General features: G+C 46.9%; 2 protein-coding genes across 4 annotated transcripts in view; both read right to left on the bottom strand.

Annotated features, from left to right (window-relative positions):
- Window positions 1-20,628, bottom strand: part of LOC310811242 (plectin-like) — a gene marked incomplete at its 5' end in the record, with an annotated part of 104,413 nt that overhangs the window by 67,316 nt on the left and 16,469 nt on the right. For 2 of the 3 annotated variants that reach the window (XM_083679346.1, XM_083679347.1), the window contains one exon: window positions 1,327-3,104. The exons of the other annotated variant lie outside the window; for it this stretch is intronic. In XM_083679346.1, coding sequence (XP_083535472.1) covers window positions 1,327-2,857 — 1,531 coding nt within the window. Of the gene's footprint in view, window positions 1-1,326; window positions 3,105-20,628 lie in introns of those variants that run through there. 3 annotated transcript variants of the gene reach the window in all.
- LOC310810674 (uncharacterized protein) lies at window positions 2,899-4,903 on the bottom strand (the record flags this gene model as incomplete). Its single annotated transcript, XM_083678521.1, has 2 exons — window positions 3,083-4,903; window positions 2,899-2,913 (listed from the first exon to the last, which is right to left on the bottom strand). Exons 1-2 carry the CDS (start codon window positions 4,646-4,648, stop codon window positions 2,899-2,901), a joined length of 1,581 nt encoding a protein of 526 aa, XP_083534647.1. The 5' UTR covers window positions 4,649-4,903.

Genomic DNA, 20,628 nt, shown 5'->3' with positions numbered 1-20,628 from the left:
CCCTATCATTATGATAACATAGTCCAGAAGGAGGGGGGGGGGGGGGGGGAGGCATAATGTCCCTACTTTCATCTCACCCAAAAAGGGGGGATAAAGCTGGAACCCGGCCATAGAAACAAAGATCAATGCCAAGAGCACAGCCTCGCTGACGAAGAGAGAGAGAGAGACACAGAGAGAAAGTCTCCAAAGGACCACACCCCCCTTCTCTCATTCATTCTCTCCTTCACTCTATCTTGCAGTCCATGTCCATAGAGAATAAGCAGAGGGAGTAGGCCCAGGCTCAGGCTAAGGCTAAGGCACACACAGCCACACCATGTTGGATATCTGAAGCAGTGGATCATCTCTGGCGAGACTCACAGACTCACACGCAACCTCAGAGACATTGCATTGCTTAACTTATTACCACATTGCTGGGATTCCCCTTAATAAAAAACGTTGTTTGAGAAAGTATTAAAAGCTTAACTGACAGATGCATGCCAGGTCACCCAATAGCCTACATGACAGGTGCTGTTTGGAAAATGTACTTACTTTCTATATTATTTTTATTTTAGTTTTTATATTAATATTATTTTTAAAGTTAAGCACCTACTCCCTATCATTCTTCGGGCAGGACTGTAGCGCCTTGGGCATTGTTGATATATCAATATTGCTTCTACCAACACAGTCACCATGAGTCTGTGCATGTTTTGTCCAGCATTTATGCTATAATATGTTATGACATGAAAATATGTCTGTAACTGTAACTTCCAATTGTCAATTGGAGAGAGTGCTCCTCCCTGCCTGTGAGGCAGATTGCCTGTGAATCTGCAATAGGGTGTGACCTTCTGTACTAGCATCACTGATAGCCTCCTAACACATAGACGGCTAACTCACAGCTACATCTAAATTGGTTTGTACTCAACTTATCATCTCCACAAAGATATTCCTAAAGAAAGACCAACCCAGGGACATCAAATACTGCATGCATCACTAAAGACTATAATACACAGTACCTCTGCTATTTGGCTAACCATATCCTAAACCATAATCTTAACCATGAGGAAATACTTTGAAGGGAAAGGAATCATGAACCAACAATCAAAACGATTTCTCAACACTGCTTATTCCTTTTCACTCAAAACAAAGCATTGCTTACGTTAAAACCATGGTAGAAAACCACAGCACATTTACATCCATCAGCACAACGCCCACCTCAGACCTCCCACACTACAAGCAAGGGAGGAAGCCCCTGGCAACCCCAGTGACATCACACACACACACAAGACAGGAAGTAGCCAGGACAACGGTATTGGAACCCCCTCAAAGAGAATTGGAACACTGTCAAACCTTCTATGAAGTTGGGGAAGGTCTTCTCCTCAGGCTCGTCCAGGCTGTGGTCCCAGTCGTCCTCAGGGACTGAGCTCTGGGTGGCGTTGACAGCCGCATCTCCGGCCAGGACTGACCGTTTGATCGCCAGGGCCTCCAAGATGTCCAGGTCCAGCTCCTCCCCTGTCATCTCAGGTACAGGTGCAGCAGGAGGGCTCTGTCCCGCGGGCGAATGGGGGCTAGAGAGGTGCTGCACCTCAATCACCTCCTCAACTACAACTATCTTCTTCCTCATGGCTGTATCGCTCTCGTCCACGGGCGGAGGTTGAGAGTCACAGGTGTCCCCAAGGTGAGGCTCTGTGGTCAGGGGGGCTTCAGTAGCAGTAGCAGGGGGCTGTGGTTCCTCCCTCTTTTTCTTCTTCTTCTTCTTCTGGTCCTGCTCAGAGGCCTTGGGAACAGAGATCCCTTTCTCCTGCTCCTCTGTGCTGTGCTCTGCTGCCTGAGTGGCCGAGTGTTGTGCAACAACTCTGGTAGACTCCCCTTGCTCGGTGTGGGGGCTGGCTTGTGCCTTGACTCCTACTGCTGCTGGTGGAGAGAGCTCTGCCGCTGACGCTGTCTCTCCCTCTCCGGCTGCGGGTGCTTCCCTCGCTGCGGCAGCAGAGGAGGAGGAGGAGGAGGAGGAGGAGGAGGAGGAGGAGGAGGATGTTTTTGGTTTTGGGTCCACCCGTTGGATTTTTTCAGCAGTAGAGAGCAGGGCAGGCTCCGCCTCTCCTTTGTCTGCAGGGGCCACAGTCCGCACAGCTGCTGCCGGCATGCTGACGATTGTTTCCTCACACCACATTCTTTCAGAAGGCATCTTTGGAGAGGCGTTTGTTACTGACGATCCCAGGGCTGCAGGGGGGTCAAGCTTAACTACGACCTTGGTCATTGACACCCCTTCAGCTGATGATAGTGGTTCTGTTGCTGCTGGTGGGGGGGGCGATTTTGTTGTTGTAGTAATTTCCGAGACTAGGGCAGAAACTGGCTTTTTCCCTTTAATTTTTTTTGCCTTTGAAGAATCAACTCCAGCAGGTTCTGTGGGGGCTTTAGCCTCAGGCTCTACAACAGATTGTGGTGGTTGTGGTTCTGATGGTAAAGCAGAGTTTTTTTCTGCAGGTTTGGGGGCTTCCTGTTTGGGAGATTCCTTTGTGACAATTTTCTGCACCATCATTGTTTCCACTTTAGTGACAGCTATCTCCGTCTGTGATTTGACTGTCTCCCTTTGGGTCACTGAGGTCAGTTTGGTGCTGCTGATGATGTTATCTGAGAAGCCTGCAGGTCCCTGGGTCATATGGCTCGTCTCCTCCTCTTTAATTGTCTTCTTCGCTTTCTTCTCCTTCACTTGGACAGTGACTGATGGAGGCTCAGCCTGAGGGGTTGCAGCGAGCTGGTCTGCGGGAGGTTGCGATGTTGTTTTAACTATGCACTCCTCCACATTTGGTTTTGGTGTTTGTTTCTTTACATCCCCCTCACTGACCAGTTTTTCAGCTTTGTTTTTATCCTCCGGCTTCATTCCAACTGTTGGTGCTGGTCCCTTGAGCTTTGTCGCAAAGGTTAATGATGTAATAACTGGTGTCGGTTTAGGGGTGTCCTGTTTAGGGGTCTCTTGTTCCTCATCTGGGGACCCCTTTGTGGCAGTTGCTTTGTCAGTATTTACTTCTTTAGATGTTTCAACTTTCTTCAATGATTTAGAGATATCCTTGGTAACAATTTTAGTTTCAATAACTTTTTCAACTACCTTTTCAGTGATGACATCACCATTAAACTGTGGTAATGGAGCAGCGATGTTATCTTTGATTTGTTTGAGAGGTTCCTTAGTCTCCTTCACCTCAATTATCTTATCCTCTTTGATCTCTTTAGTCGGGGCCAGGGGTGCGGTGGTCTTCCTGGTGACAGTTTCAGCAGCAGGTTTAGGGGTCTCCTTAGAGACTGTCACCTCAACAGCTTTCTTAGATTCCTGAGTCACTTTCACCTCTGTAATCTTCACTTCTTTGAACTCTTTACTAGAGGCCAGGGTTGCTGAGATGACCGGCTTGAAATTGACAGTTTCAGCAGAGGGTTTGGGTGTCTCCTTTGAAACGCTCACTGGTGTAACTTTCTTAGATTCCTGAGTCACCTTTACCTCTACGGTCTTCTCTTCCTTAACCCCTTTAGCAGGAGCCATGGATGTTGAGATAGCTGGCTTGCTGGTGATAGTCTCAGGTAAGGGTTTGGGGGTCTCCTTGGAGACTGTCACTGCAATAGCTTTTTTGGTTTCCTGAATCACCTTCACTTCTATGGTCTTCTCCTGCTTAACCTCCTTAGTAGGTGCCAGAGGTGCTGGGGAGGCTGGCTTGATAGTGATAGTTTGAGCAGAGGGTTTGGGGGTCTCTGCTGCAGCTTTCTTGGGCTTTTCTTTGCCTGCTTTAGTAGAGGAGGTGTCAGATGAAGTCTTCACCAATGCAACCCCTGCAGCCCCAACTACTGCAGTCACAGCCAATGGGAGAGCTGCTTTAGAAGAGACAGATTTAACCGTGACCTGTGATTCCTGTGTTGAGGTGGTCTTCTGCACTTGAACCACCTGGGCCCTCTCCTTGTGGTCCTCAGAAACACTCTTCAATGTCACTGATGACATCGGTTTAGCATCGGCTGGCTGATGAGAGAAGTTCACTGTGGAATTCCTCTTCACCTTGCTCTCCTCCATAACGGCAGCCTCAGCACGGTAGCCTCGCCCCTTCCTGAGTGGAGGCTGGGCCTGGTCCTCAGATTCCCATGGTCCCCTTGGTTTGACAGGCTCGACACCCATTGGGCGACCTCTGAACCTGGGGGTCCGGTCCCGGTCAGAGTTTGCTCTGTCCTCCTCCTCGCCCATCCTGCGGTGACGGTACCCCTGGCGTTCAGCCAATGCCTCCTGACTCTCTTCCCTGCCCCTGCCTCCAGGCTTGGGGACGTAGGACGTGGGGCCATCCACCGTCTGCACCCCTGCTGCCCTCTGGGCAATGGCTAAGGTGGCAGCTGGCCTCCGAACCCTCTGCAGGGAGGAGGGCACGATCTCAGAGGGCAGACGCAGGTAGTCTCGCAGATACACAATGCCCTCGTTGGTCAGGTACCAGTAGAAGTGCCTCCAGGCAAAGGTCTCCTTAACGTACCCTCGGGACTTGAGGGAGCCCATGGCCCGGATCACCTGCAGGTTACTCACACTTTGGATCTCTGGGTGCTTGGTCTGGGGCCTCTTGTCCTTCTTGGCCACCATGACACCATCGCGGAAGAGGAGCTCGTAGATGGTCCTTAGGTCCGCAAGGGGCATCACCATTCCAGCCACCATTGTGCTTGGTAAGTGTGTGTATGTGTGTGTATGTATGTGTATGTGTATGTGTATGTGTATGTGTATTTGTCTCTCCAAGTATGACTAACAGCAAAGCTGGAGCAGCTATGCCAGAGGAGATGACCTCACTCCTTGGTCTGTGAAAGGGTCCAGTGGCAAAACCAGCAGCCACGTGCTTCTCGATTCAATTAAAGATTAATCTATGAATAAATCCTCTTCTTCTCTCTTATCACTCTTTCTTCACAATCTTCTTGTTCTCCTTTGATTCTTGTGAGGAAAAAAAGTCTACTTTCTCCGGAAAAACTGTGGAAAAACTCCCAAAAACGGTCAAAAGAGTACTGTTCCCCTCTTTAGTCAGCCTTGCTTGGAAGTTTACAGACTCCCGTCTGGCGCGGCAATGACAGAAGGAGAGAGAGAGCAGGCGCGTGTGTGTGTGTGTGTGAGAGAGAGAGAGAAAGTGAGAGAGGCACACTGCTCTAAACGGCTCCTCCTACCTTCTCTCTAACAGTTGAGAAAAAGTCGGCATGGAAAAAGAAAAAAGTCTGAGTAAACGAAACTTAACGACGGCAGAACGCAATATTGACTGGATGATGCTTACAATGAGATAAAAGTGTAGAGTAAGAGAGAGAGAGAGAGAAGTCGGATGAATGGAGCAACACACCTCTGAAGTGTGCATGAGCACATGGAGGAGGGCTGTATGGTAACTAAATGGAGACGCCCACCCACCTACACATGAGAATGCACACTTGCTTGCACACGCACAAACACACACACACACACACACACCCACACGCACACACTCACATGCACACAAGCACATCCACACACTCACATACACCCACTTTGGCTAACCAATACACACCCCTCGGTGTATGTGTCACACACACAGTATTTCTACAAAGGTGGGTTGGTCCAGGAGAGATTAGCTATAGAAAAGGGAACCACCCTTTAGGGATACCGTCCTATACTGGAAAGACACACCAGGCATTATTGTCAACCACAGCCAGCCTACTTTACACATTTAATATCCAGTATCACTGGGTGTCATTTGTCCTACATACACAGGAATGTCACTTAGCACTGTGTCTCCGGATCCCATGCTTTATAGAGAGCAGCAACCATTGAGTCTTTTTGAATGTAGTCCGCCATGAAAATATATCTAACAAGGAAATAGTGTCGCTGTATCCAAATAAGAAGCTTTATCACATCTCAAATTCAAATGGAGTACGAAGAACAGTACAAAGAACCAGATTGTTGGATCGAAATAGTACTCATATTCAAACAGGTACAGCCTAATTTAACTGAAAAAGCAATCTGACAATAGGGCAGCTGTTTAATATTCCATTCACATCAGTGTTTGTTTGGTGGGTAACCGAGTCATCACCAGGTGGGGGACCAACTTCTCCCAGGCCAGAGTAGCCTATTAATGTGATGCAATAAGCTGTAAGTACCACTATGTTCCTGTTCCCCAGTCTATTCTCTGTTCAGAGTCAGACAGTTAGCATTCAGGGTCCATGCCTCAATATAGCCAGTGAACTCAGATTCTCTCTAGGACCGAACTATATAAAGAGCTGTACATTATAGCTAACCTTTTCTCAGCGCTCAGGAACATAATATCAGATTTCTATCCCCCTAGATCACTAACTCTCTCTTCCCTGCATCTGTCTCTCTCTCATCTCTCCGTGTGTCAGAGCATTAGCTCCTGACTGGTGGGAAAGGCACAGTATATCTCAATTTAATCATTGATTTAATTACATCCTGAAAACAAGTTTAGCAACTAGGGGACTGCAAATTTATTGATTTACTTGGTTAGCTATTGTGGAGGAGAAGCAATGAGGCATTGAGATGAGGGGATGCATTCTGTACTTTTCTCCGACCACAGTGGGTTGCGGATCCAGACCGTGAAAACTGTTTTCCTTTTATTTGCCATGGCGACAGTCATACATACAGAGAGAGCCACTTCTGAGAAAGTGAAATATCCTCTTTCAAAGCTCTTCAGCTAGTGAGCCATAAATATGTGTTAAGGACAGCTGGACTTCACTGTCACCTCCGAGACAGCCATCGGCAACAGTTCTGCATTCTCAACCAAACTACACAGCCCATGAATCAGCACAAGTCACCTATCAGGTAGTCCCTCAATAATCACCTGACATAATTACAGTCTTTATCTGTACTCTGAAACAGCTCATTAAACCAAACTACTGCAATTAAATCCAAGGTATCCATTTTAAAACTGCATAGCACAACAATAATGGCATACTTCATGAACACTTAATGCATTTATTTTTATTTTTTATTTTTTTGCATTAACAAGCTACATACTCATAAAACGCCCTGCCAGGGCTGAAATATTTAGACAGTCAGAAACACAGTGTGCTGTACCATAATGATGATCTTCGTCTATTTACTCAGGTTCTCATGAGCAAGAGTCCCTACTTCTAAACATTCCTTTGCTATTCATTTTCAACAGTTTACATTAGGAGGCGATTCCCTTAGAACAATTACTTCTAATACCAGATATGCTATTTGGTCCCTTGTAGATGCATACTGCCCTCTCCAAACTTACTCTGTCATTCATAGTTAGCATTATATTGCCCCTATGCTGTACCTGTGTATTGACTATGTAATTAAAAAAACAAAAACATATCAACATGTTGTTACACATTTACATAATAATAATAATGGCTTTGTAATTTTTTTCTTTATGTTACTACACAAGTGGAATTAGGACTGATGTATACTGTACCAAGCAATTACCAAATGAATATGCAACAACATGCAAACCACATGTTTATGGAGTTACAACATTACTTCACAGTGTGGTCAACTTAATATAAGGCTACCCAATCTGGTAGTTAACAGGGTCATCACGGTGACCTCTGAACCTAACATGTCTCTACAGAGCAGCTCATCATGACTAAGTCTTTCACAAGAACCCTGCCACAGCTAACAGTCAATCAACATTGGAATTCTTCAGGACTGGGGCTGCAACCACATTCCACACAATGTCGAAATAAATGTTTAATCGTTTGCTTGCCGCAGTTTGTGAATAGCCTTTTGTGTGTGTATGTGTGTGTGTGTGCGCAGGTGTACATGTGTTTGCATGTTGAAATAACCCAACAGTGTGTGTGTGTGTGTGTGTGTGTGTGTGTGTGTGTGTGTGTGTGTGTGTGTGTTTGTGTGCACGTGCGTGTGTGTGTGTGTGCACGTGCGTGTGTGTGTGCATGTTGAAATAACCCAACAGTATCACACCTGAATGATTCATACACAAGGAAGTGTATCACATAATAACTATGCCGTTTCAAATGAAGAACTTCATTCCATCAGGTTAGAATGACCACAGATCAAAAATCATAATCATTTACCCCCTGAAAGGAAAACTACAAAGTCCCGGTCTTTAACTAAGCAAAAAAGATACCCTAACGACATCCCCACTCTCTAAATGCATGCCATGTCCCCTTGGCAGTGGCCCTCTACCCGTGCCAGCTCTCCTCATTAGGGATAATTTGCATCAACAGGCCCTGCTCTAAGAGGTGGCCTTCAGTGGGATTTCATGCCCTGTTTGTGCACAAAGTGCCCACTGAACTTCCTCCACTCCTCACAATGACCTTTCACCTGGCTCGATGCCCAACCCCAGTACATACCCATTCATACCCCTAATATGGCCCTGTTCCTCAGAAATCATCGCACTCTCTAATACTGCTGATCGTACATTTGGCCGAACAACCATTTCAACTGCATAAATGGCTGTGATGGCTCTACAACACTGGAGTGGAGTGACATTATCAGCCGAATGAATGGACAGAAATAGAAAAGTCCTGTGGGGGAAGGGGAGTGTACGGTTTAAGCTGCTCATGTTCTATTACTGAAACTAGAATTGAGGCAGTGGTGGGTCTAGTGAGGAAGGGGTGAGAGAGAGGGGGAGGGAGAGAGAGAGAGAGACCTACGAGAAGTGTATCTAGATCAGGTGTCTGGTAGTGTAAGTCTGCTTCGATGTGTCAGAGACCCCCACTCTGCCCAGAATAGACCTGTCAGCACCCCCAGTGGGGGACCAGCAACACAGTGGAAGACTGGCTACTCCCCCACTGTTAAGGCTCTGTGCTCTTGGGTTTAATGGTGGTCCAAGACACGTGCCTCCCGGTTTCATATCAGAACCCAGTCACTCTGATCCCTCCCAGGAGGAAAACAAAGGTCAACATACTGCACAGTTTTGTGTGGACCGATCTATGCCCCGCTGTGATGATGAGATTCTTCTCTCCAGGAATCAAGTTGAGCTCAAATCTACACTATGTGGCCAGAGCCGTTGATATGGAGAGTTTGGAAAACTCGTACCCATGTAATCCTACTTACATGAAAACTTACAAACAACATAGAGAGTAGTGAATGAGAAGAAGAAGAAGAAGAGAAAATGGCTGCTACTTTAGATGTTAGCTTGTTACTTACTGAGACCCTCTGTGGGGAAAGTGGATCAATTGAATCAAGTCCATCATGATCTCAACGTGTGAGATCAAGAATGAGTAAGCAAGCATTGTACTGTAGAATCACCAAAAACGTCACCAAAAACTATCACCAAAAACATCTTAGTGGTTATATCAACAGCTTTGGGACAGTGTTTTCCTCAGATTGTTTCTAAGGCAGGGTACAAGCCCATAAATCGGCATCCAGGATTGCCATTAATAACTCACCTATTCAATGGTACCTACCCTACCCAAGATAGCTAGCTAGCTATAGCCTGCCTAACTGTACCTATCCTACTCCAGGTAGCTAGCTAACCTAACTGTACCTATCCTACTCCAGGTAGCTAGCTAACCTAACTGTACCTATCCTACTCCAGGTAGCTAGCTAACCTAACTGTACCTATCCTACTCCAGGTAGCTAGCTAACCTAACTGTACCTATCCTACTCCAGGTAGCTAGCTAGCCTAACTGTACCTACCCTACCCCAGGTAGCTATTTAGCCTAACTGTACCTATCCTACCCCAAGCAGCTAGCTAGCCTAACTGTATATATCCTACACCTGGTAGCTATATGTAGCTAGCCTAACTGTATCTTATCATGATAAGTAGGCTAAAGTTACTACAAAATTGGAAGTACAGGAATACAGATGCTCAGTTAGAGCAGGAATTTACAGTAGAGCTACTTTTGGCAGGCCTCGCTTGAACAGAAATGAGTAATGCCTCCCTCCCCCTAATCAGCCAATGCTGGGTCCTGTAGCATTTAGCTTTCTAATGGTAAAGATTCAACTGGAGTGAATAATGTCTTCTACCTTCAAATGCAATCAGATGGAGCAATGGGCAATGGGGAATGTTGTGGGTTTTGCTCCTAAGTACATTGAGTACAGAGGAGGCTGGTGGAGGTACAAATTGGAGGACAGGCTCATTGTAATGCATGCAACGAATTGAGGAATGGTATCAAACACATGTGCTTCATACCATTCCTCATTCCATTCCATGTTTTACAATGACCCCATCCTCCGATTTGTACTTCCACCAGCCTCGACTGATTGCATGCACACAGTACATGGAGGTTAATTTCACTCTTTTGTTTGGAGGCAGAGTTAGGAGGCAGAAGGCAACGGCGACTATATTGATTAACTCGAAAAAACAACCAAGCCTTTGTTCAGTGCTTGAATTGACAGCCATTTCACTTCACTGTACTGCAGTTATTACTTCCAACTCTCTGTAATACATGATTTGCAAGATTAATTTAAATAACAAATCAGAAGGTGAGCAGGTGCGCAGCTTGACTTTACATAGTACACACTGTGCACACACATTAACTTTCAGTTTTGATATTATTGCCTAACAAAACAACTCTGCTGCCACAGGTTAGCTTCTGATTTCAAAGATGTTCTTCTGTAATGAACAGCGCTTTACAAACTCAATGTATTATTGTCATTAGATGGAATGCCCTTTGCTCTTTGGGTCTGGTTTTGAGGTTGACACCTCAGCTTGAGGGCAGGGGTCCAGCTGTCCAGCTGTCCACTCAGAAAGAGCTGATGCGTGTGAGCGGCCTGTCACCTTGTCTTCAGGAATCTCTTGACTGGGAGAGCACTGCAGGCAGCTGGAGGGGCCCTGTGGGTCCTCTCGTTTAGGGTTGTCTGTCTATAGACTAGGGTCATGGAGGAAGTCAGGTCCGGTCATGTGGCCATAGGCTCACCTTAGTCTAAAGTAACCTCCTTTCTTTGTCTCTTTGTCTCCTTCCAACGTTTCAATAGTCTAAAGTAGCCTCCTTTCCTTGTCTCATTGTCTTCTTCTCCTCATCCACAGTGATGTGTGACCTCTCTTTCCTAAACACTGGTGCTACAGTGTAAGTTGAGTAGTTGTCACCACTGACTTCCATTGTCTCTGACAATGGAAATGCAAGTCAATGTAAGGGCTCAAGGGCTGGTAGCTGCCACTTTGGAAAGGACCTTTTGACACCAGTATTTGATAGTGTTGAGGAAGAATTCTCCTCTCAGTAAACATATTCTGGTCAGTGAGATGCTCCATTCTCTGAAGAAGACAAAGGTCTTTGCAAACCTCAGCAACTTCCCATGTGACCTCGATTTTAAAAGCACCTTTTGACCTCTTCTCTGAATACCGAAACCGTAACAAAAGTCATCCAGGTTTTCCAACCGCTTATGAATCAGCAAAGTGATCAAAATCAAGAGGTTTAACCCTACACCTACAGTAGAGTACAGCCTTTGACACAATCTTTCGGTCAATATTTGTGACCATAGTAGCACCAAGAGAAGTTAAAAAGCCAAAACGCCTTATTCAATGTCCCTGCGCAACCTTCATCTATGACTTGTTCCTGGCAGCACCACAGGCAGTGCCAATTAGCACCTTGGCAAGCTTCGGGCCCTGCTTTGAAATACAAGAGGACTAGAGCAGCGGAGATTAACCCCTGGCATTGGCAGGGAGCTGGGAAACTAAATTGGGCAGATCTGGCCAGATTAACCATGGAGGGGCCTGAGGGGTGCTGGTGGTGTGTTTGGCATGCAGTCACTGTCCAAACCACAGGAGGGGAGGAGTGTGTGCGTGCGTGTGTGTGTGTGTGTGTGTGTGTGTGTGTGTGTGTGTGAGAGAGAGAGATAGAGAGGGTGCAGGGCGGAGGGTGGGCGAATTGGCACTGTAAGGGCAGGCTCTGTCGGTAAACCACGAAAGACAACCCTTGGAGAACATTAAACCACAAAGGAGAGGAGCAGACAAAGGAACAGTGTGTTTATATGACCAGACTAACAGAGAGGGAGAGGGAGAGGGAGAGGGAGAGGGAGAGGGATAGCGGTGCCATGGGCATTCTTCAATCCTAAAATAAACACACAACTGTTTTCGCTGAATTGAAATCAAAAATCAACTTAGACTACAAGGGGAGAACATATGGCTGGCTAACACAGAGGGTGTTGAGTCAGTCAAAGGCCAACAGAAAAGAACAACAACAACAACACACACACACACACACACACACACACACACACACACACACACACACACCGTGCAGAGATCTCTCACTGAGTCCAGGAGCTGTTCTAACTCAGCCAAGCTAAAGCTGTCTCCAGACACTGTCTAGTAAATACTTTTGGAATCATGTAAGGCCAGGAAGAAGTGCTGAGACATAAACTGGGCACTTACAAATTAGATTTTGAGTGTAGCGAGATCTATGTTGTTGTGAACAATTATTGATAGGAAGTTACAGTGTGTAAACTCATGATATATAGGGAGGTATAATTCCCATTACAAATGTAAAAAAAGAGGGGCTTTCTATTACATAAAACATGTTGACGTCATCAGTAGAATAGACTACTGTGTTGGAAGTATGAGAAGGGGAGGTCAGCTTGGCTCTTGTCAAGCTCTCAGAAGCACAAATGCACATGGAAAAGCCATAACTTGGAATTGGTGTAGCGCTCGAGGTAAAAATCACAAGTCTCACTTGTGTTCTGAACTACATGAGTCACGGATCACACAGACTTCTCCTTTTCCAGAGTGGAAAGAATTATGAAGTCACAGATTATCCCTCTTCACCCACCGAAAATAAGCAGCAGCACCCAAAAAGAGTGCCAAGTCTCTCTCTCTCTCTCTCTCTCTCTCTCTCTCTCTCTCTCTCTCTCTCTCTCTCTCTCTCTCTCTCTCTCTCTCTCTCTCTCTCTCTCTCTCTCTCTCTCTCTCTCTCTCTCTCTCTCCTTCTCTCTCGCGCCCCCTGCAGCCCCAGGGACAGGAGTCTGACTGGGGGGCTGTTCCCACTTAGGACAGGGCTAGAGGGTTTGGCAGTGGGGGAGTCTTACAGATGGAACAGATATTGCTGAACATATACATACCATGGGAAATGATGATTATTTCCAATATAGGCACTAACTCCCAGAATGTTCTACATGAATTAATGCAAATCAGGTTTAGGAGTTTGGTGGTACATTGCGTAGCCCAACTAAACACAAAGCCTTTGTGTGCAGTAAACAAGATCCATCTGAGGTTCCAAGGGAATTTAAAACAGCCCTCCTGTGGGAGCTGTATATGTCAGCACAGCTCAGCAGCAGCCAAAGCATCAGAGAAAGAGAGAGAGAGAGAGGCAGGCAGAAAGAGAGAGAGAGAGAGAGAGACAAGCAGAGAGAGTGAGTTAAGGCAGATGTCACACACCTGACTATTGGGAGTTCAAATGTAAAACGTTGTTCAATCAATATGAAGGAAATTTGCAAAAATAAAAAAAATGTTGAAAAAAGAATGTTGGTGAGGGAGGAGTGCTCTGAACATGCCTCTCCATGGCGTGACCTCCCATCTGCCCTGGGGGAGGCAATCAATCACTTCTCCCCCTCCTCCCTTTGTCATTCTCACCTTCACCACTTCTACCCCTCCTCCCTCCTCCTCTCTGTCCTTCCTCACCTTCACCTCTTCTCCTCTGTCCTCCTTCTGTCCATTCTCACCTTCATCACAGAGCAGTAGAACGCAGAAATCAGTCCGGTCCGTCTCCGTCTCCTACCTTTCTTACTGCTGCGCCAGAACCGATCTCCCAGGGGGTCTCCCGCCTCCATGGTGCTTTACCTCCCAGTGGACCATCAGCTGCTCCCAGACAGGGTCTCAGTCCCACCTCTCCCACCCTCCAGACTCCAACTAACTCAACCTCTCAACACTTAACGCAGGCTTGGGAGGATTCAGACCGTACCGCAACTCTCCCCCATGAGAAACCTATTGTCCACGGTCCTGCAGATGCACACACTGCATGCAGGATGGGGAAGGAGAGGAGGGGGTAGGTGTGGGATGGGGGGGGGGGGGGGGGTAGTGAGGTGGGGGTGGGGGGCAAGAATGGAACAAGGGCTTCTTTTCATCTTGTGCCCATAAACATCTCGACCATAAATCTGAGGCCTCGCCAGGCCCCAAAACATCCTCCCTCTCTACCCCATACCCCATACATCTAAGGGCACCCACACATTGTTCCAGAAAAAAAAAACACACACACTGGACGCCTTGTCCCCGAGAGAGCCTCACACATTTCAGCCCACAGTGATTAAGACGAAGAGCGGACATTGCCATGGAGCAAGAGAGAGGGAGAGAGAAAACTAGTGGAAAGACAAAAGGCAAAGAGGAGAGATCTCTGCCTTCCCTCTGCTTATTCAGTGTTTATTCAGTGAAGGCAACACTAGGATGTCCTGGTTCACCGCTGCAGTTAATCTGTGCCTGTCTCTGGTGTAATCCCTCCTCTGTTTACGGAGAGCGATTAGGCCTCATCCAAAGTTGTTAAAAGAAACATTCATTTCCTCCGATGAAGGGAGGTACGGGTGAGTTCCAAGTGCCAAGTGAAGCGAAAAGAAGAAGAAAGAGATGCAACTCTTCCTTGACACATGCCACCGATATGAATCTACACAGGCCTGCTAGGCCTACAGTGCCTGTTTTGTTTTGGAGCAAGCGAAGAAGCGATACCCACATTGGTGAGATATTTTTGAGAGGAGATGGCAGTGGGAGATGACATCTGGATCACATCTGAGTTATGGGCTTATATCAGTTCTCTGGGCTGGATAGATGCCTCGGAGAGGATTCAACTACGCTCCTCGTGGAGGGAGAAGATGTGAAAAATAACGGTTTGGAAAGACGAGACATCGTGCGGCTTTGTTGTCGGTGGCCCCCGAGGCGCTGGACCTGTCTCAACGCACATCCTAATTTTAAAGCCCCTGTTGATGTGTTTGACAGAACACTCAGGTTTCTTGTTTCAAACTACATCAGAGACACACCTGTGGCTTTACTTCACACTTCGACACAGGTTCATTGTTGACTCGCTGGCTGTAACACAACTATGTCACAAAGGAATGCAGAGACAATTCACTCTGAGTATTGACCGTTCCATTTCATACATGCAAACACGTGGTATAGACTTTTCCTCGACACAATCTCCTTTCAGATTTAGCGGAGTAACTAACAACATGTAAGCAGACCCCTCTAAAAATGAAACTAAGATGGTGGAGTGGGTAGAAAATGGCTGTCGGCCGTGCCATGCTAGTGTGTGCCAGGATCTGCCCGTGTGCCCCACCCAGAGACAGGCCCTGCCTCCAGTAGGAAAACATTAATTCACTCGTTCAGTCCAGTGTGTGTTGATATGGTTAAGGTGGTTCAGTTACACAGAGGGGGAAGAGGCCCAGGAAAACAAGAGGAAATGTGTGTGTGTGTGTGTGTGTGTGTGTGTGTGTGTGTGTGTGTGTGTGTGTGTGTGTGTGTGTGTGTGTGTGAGGATAAAGAAAGGAAAAAGGAAAAGCGCCTCACAGTCCTAAAGTGTCTGTCCCACCATAAAACAATACGACCAGCGTTTGTGGCGGGGGGGGGGGGGGGTGGGGGGGGGTGGGTTAAGTCACAGTGTTGAGAGAGAGAAGCACAATAAGAAAAAGAAAAACACATTGGAATGTTTGAGCTGTGAGTCATCGCACCCGGCAAAACCACATACAGGGGCGTGGCACTGAAGACGTGCCATAGCAACCCCACTCACAGACGGGACACAGGTTAGGTAAATACAATATGAGGCACTGCTGAAAACTGCTGGTCGGCAGGGAACGTGGCTGTTGCCCCAGGCAACCATGGCTCAAACAAAAACTGATATAGGATACGGACAGATGGACTGGCACAGACCTTCCGTGCTGGCAGAGACAGAGGTAGATCAGCATCGCAACCTGAAGAGGCTGAGGTGTATTTTAAGACAGGCATCCTGACAATCAACATCTACAAAATGTAGAACAAACACACACACACACACACACACACACACACACACACACACACACACACACACACACACACACACACACACACACACACACACACACACACACACACACAGCAGCTAGCACACAAATAACACACAGGCAGGCAGGCACACAAACACACACAGCAGCCAGCACACAAATAACACAGAGGCACACATGCAGGCACACATGCAGACACACACACACACACACATACACACACACACACACACACACACACACACACACACACACACAGACACACATACTCAAACACAACAGGCAGCGCAAGAATAAAACACACACACACACAGCATAAGGTGATTTATTATCCACATTCTGCCCGTAAAATTCCCTCCATCTGGAGAGAATGAATCAGTTGCATTCTTTCCTCTCAGCAGAACATGAGAGAGAGAAAAAAAAAGATGACTGGTAGAACTGGACTTCGTTGGTAGAAAGACTTGCAGTAATTTATTTAGCTTGTTTGTGGCTGAGGGAAGAAAGGGCCTATTCTACTGCAGCTCTGGACTTGAGCACAGTGAGTCACCAACATTGTTGTATCCCTGGCGCTAACATCAAATTACACTTTAAGTGACCTGATCTCTCCACCAGGGGGGGCTCTCTCTGGTCTCAGCCCAGGGAAACGGTCTCACAGCAAGTCTGCAGCTGGGTGTGTCCATCCTGCAGGATCAGGCTCCAGCTCGAAGGCACAGTCCGAGAGGAAACTGACACTCAAGTTCCACCTGAATCCATTTTCAGTTGCCCTGATACATGTCTAGTCCTTATTCCACTTTTGCAATAACACAAACACAACACAAACCGCCCCAACCACACACTGTGCAATTGCAAAACCATGAATCATCGATGCATGACTATGATTGTGCATGTCTCTCCCTACAGGATTGAGTTAATGTTAGCTGGAAGCTAGATCTAAGTAAAAGGGCTTGAAAAGGGAGTGTTTTACACAAGGCTTAGGCACGCTGTTAAGTGCCTGCTCTGGGGAGGAGAAAATGAGCAGTTCTTGAAATCCTCTCATTCCATCGCGCTCAGAGGTGAGGAAAGACTGGCCACGCCCGAACAACGCTGACGGACAGGTATGAATTCAACCGTACCCTCGCCGTCTTTACAGCGGTGCTGGGGAAAGTGATTAATGGTGAAGTTACAGGTAGGTATGTTTCCGAAAGCAAGAGAGAAACAGAGGAGCATTCACAATGCAGAGGGAAAAAAAAAATCACAGAAAATGTAATGAAGCCATGTTTCACTGGCAGTGACAATATGCAATCGGTGATACAGACGCAGTACTACCTCTAGAAGACCGTTCCCATGGCCTCGCTTTGATTTTAATAGGAGTTAGACCCTTATATTATGTAGTAACAACATGTTTATACTATGTTGTAATGGGTAAAGCAGGTGTGCTACCCTGCAGTCTGTGTATGGAACCTTCTAGGCTTGTAACAGAGCCACACTTTAATTGCACAGCATAAAACCAAAATCCAAATAACCAAACAAGCCATTTCATGCAGGCATACCACTGCGTTGGGACTGAATAGCCTGAAAACAAACACGATAAATGTCTGTCACTTATACAACTTTGATAAAGACAACATCACGCCGGGTTGCTGTCATTGGCTGAAGGTCAATAAGATCTCAAGATAATCTTGTGGCTCAAACCAGGAATGAGATGAGTAGATTGTTTCCTTAGCTAGCATTGGTTGTTCGCAGTGATCCCGGACCGACTTGTGGTACCGCCTTCGGTGCAGTTGTTTTTCACACAGAAGAGCGAGAGAGTGAGACACCTCTGGCCTGGCTCCATGTCGAAAAGGCTGGGAAAACAACCGCTGCCACACCCACAGTTACACCACAGAGCAATTATAATATCACATGCAAAGGGGGAGGGGAGGGGTTGCTGATATTACACCAGGGTGTGGTATGAAAATGTCTAAATGATTAGCCTACAGTCCAGGAAACCCTAATTGCATTAGGATTCAATTAACTTGACCTGTTCATGCTCTGGCGACTCCAACATTATCTCGAGTGACAAAACATCGTGATGATGGAAATGATCTAGCCGTAATTCTGAAACTTCTTCGTACCTGCTATTTTTCTTTCTATGTCAACGCTACTGCTGCAGGAGATGAAATGTGGCTTCGCTGCAGGAGGTAACATTTCTCTCTCTCTTTTTTCTCACATTTCCTTATCGGCACGGCTGGGTTGGGTCTCGCCCTATCCTGTTTTTTCACTTTGACACCTTAAGCAAATAAGCACTGTCTTTAAGAGAGAGTGAGCCAAGAGCTAGTTAAAACACACTGTGCGGAGTGTGATAAGCCTATTCTCCTATACAGCCATGAAGGCTGCCAGTCCAGCCAGGCATCAGATAGGGCAGTGGATAAAAATATATAGACTACATCCTTCCACGCTCTGGTCATAAAGAAGGCCAGTTCGAACAGACTGAGCAGAAGAGTAGGCCTTAGACCCCCCCCCCCCACACACACACACACACACTCCTTTGCGCGTCCAAAGCAAGGCGGGTCCATTCCAGCACAGAGAACAATGCTGAGGACAGATTCCTGTCTGACGTGGGTCTGGATATGGAAAGGCCCCGCGTGGTCTTCGACCCGTGAGAGGCCAAAAGCAACAGTCTCAGTAACTTGTTCTGTATGTGCTGTATGTTCACAGTTTGCCCTTCAGAGAGAGAGAGAGAGAGAGAGAGAGAGAGAGAGAGATGGGGGTGGGGGGATTGGGACAGAATGAGAGAGAAAGAGAGAGAGTGAGAGAGAGAGAGAGATTGAGAGAGCGAATGAGAGAGAGAGAGAGAGAGAGTGAAAAAGAGAGAGAGAGAGAGAGAGAGAGCGAGAGAGAGTGAAAAAGAGAGAGAGAGAGAGAGAGTGTGAGACTGGACCCTCAGGGGGGAGAGAGGAACACGGTATGGCCATGGCTGACAGCTTATCAGGTTGCAGCCGTGACATCTCTATTTACTTAAAATGTCACCTGCTGAACTCCCCTGGGAGCACTACTACTAAACAATTTGAGACAGTTCATCAATGTCTATGAGAGGACAGATATATAATTCTGTTCCATGCATTACAATGAGCCCGTCCTACAATTTCTACCTCCCACCAGCCTGCCCTGCTGTACACACTCTATGGTGTATAGTCCTGTGATTTAGTGTATGAGGTGACATCATAACTCTAAACATTACAATATCATAATAGCCAAACTCTTAGATAGCGGAGTAATATCAGTGCCCCTTGGGAGGAATATGCAATCAAGCCGGATTCCTTTTCAAATGAATCAACCTTACATTGTCAACAACTGAAACAGGGCGTGGCCAGGTAGAACATGATGAATGGCGTGGCCTCAGGGGTGAAATGAGGCCTGCTGAACACAAAGTGGTGTGTGAGACTCTCTAGTACTGCAGTATTGTAGTATAGTCAGTCATGCATTTCCACAGCTATTCTGACTTCTTAACACTCATTTGCTAAACCAAAGAGATGCACTATGGCGTTCTAACAGGTAAGACCACATGTGTTCTCCACATACTGATTTCACAAACCTCTCTGGAAAAAGTTAAAAGACACCGTATAGCTCAAGCATTGACTTATCTACCCCACCTATCGTTGAAAACATCTAGGAAATATTTAACATGGTTGTGTTCTCTTTTCAATTCCCAACCAATCCCTCTCTGCACACACATAGTAGTGGCAAAAAAAACAACATACAGCCATAGGTGGTGGTGGTAGTTTCGGCACCTTTCATTGAGACAAGTCACAGATCATAACAACTGCACCACATAAAAGCCCAACAGAGCAAGCATCGTAAACACTAACTTGGGGGGGGGGGGGGGCTGTAGCCCCGCTCCTGTCCAAGCTTAGCGCTGTGCTGACCTCTAGGCCTCACCCAGGTGTTACAGGGTACCGCACCCCTCCCTACGCCACCCACCACAGGTCAGGTCACGAGGGGTGGGAAACATTCCAGAAAGGTAGATGTAGTGGTGGGCGGTGTCGGAAGGGGCATGTCAGATACATATCTTAAATGAACACACCCCATTCCTATGTGCCAAGTACTAAAGTTCTCCATGTACTACCAAGTACTCCATGTACTACCAAGTACTACCAAGTACTCCATGCTCTCTTAAGGGCCTCCAGCACTTTCAAGCATAAAAACCCCTCAGCCTACATGGATGTGTCAGATTTACATTTACATTTACATTTATGGCATTTAGCAGACGCCTTTATCCAAAACAACTTACAGCAAACATTTGTGTAAGTAAGTGAATCATCTATCCATCAGTCATCATAAGAAAAAGTAATCTATGCTAGGACCAGGGGCTATTGGCAGTCACACTGCGAGAAGAAGGAATAATTAACTTGTACAGGGGGGTAGTGGGGATGAAGAGGTCTTTAGGAGGCACAGTTAAGATGTAGCCTGAAGAGATGGATCTTCAATCTACAGCGGAAGATAGGTAGTGACTCTGCAGTCCTGAGAGCAGTGGGAAGCTTGTTCCACCAGCGGGGAGCCAAGACAGTGAAAAGCCATGGCCAAGTAGCGCGACTGCTGCATCCACATAGAGGCGGTGGTGCCAGGTGGCCAGTCGAGGTGGAAGAGCGGAGTGATCGGGCAGGGGTTTGGGCGCTGACCATTGCTTGCAAGTAGGGAGGGGCTGTTCCCTTTGGCACCCGGTAGGCGAGCACCAGGATCTTGAATCTGATGAGAGCTGCTACCGGGAGCCAGTGAAGGGTGTAAAGGAGGGGGGCGACATGGGAGAATTTGGGGAGATTGAACAC

Source organism: Argentina silus (genome assembly GCF_951799395.1).
Source record: "Argentina silus genome assembly, chromosome: 10".
In the NCBI taxonomy this organism is placed as follows: domain Eukaryota; kingdom Metazoa; phylum Chordata; class Actinopteri; order Argentiniformes; family Argentinidae; genus Argentina; species Argentina silus.
Note: the sequence above shows the minus strand (reverse complement) of the source record. Positions and strands in the feature narration are given on the sequence as shown.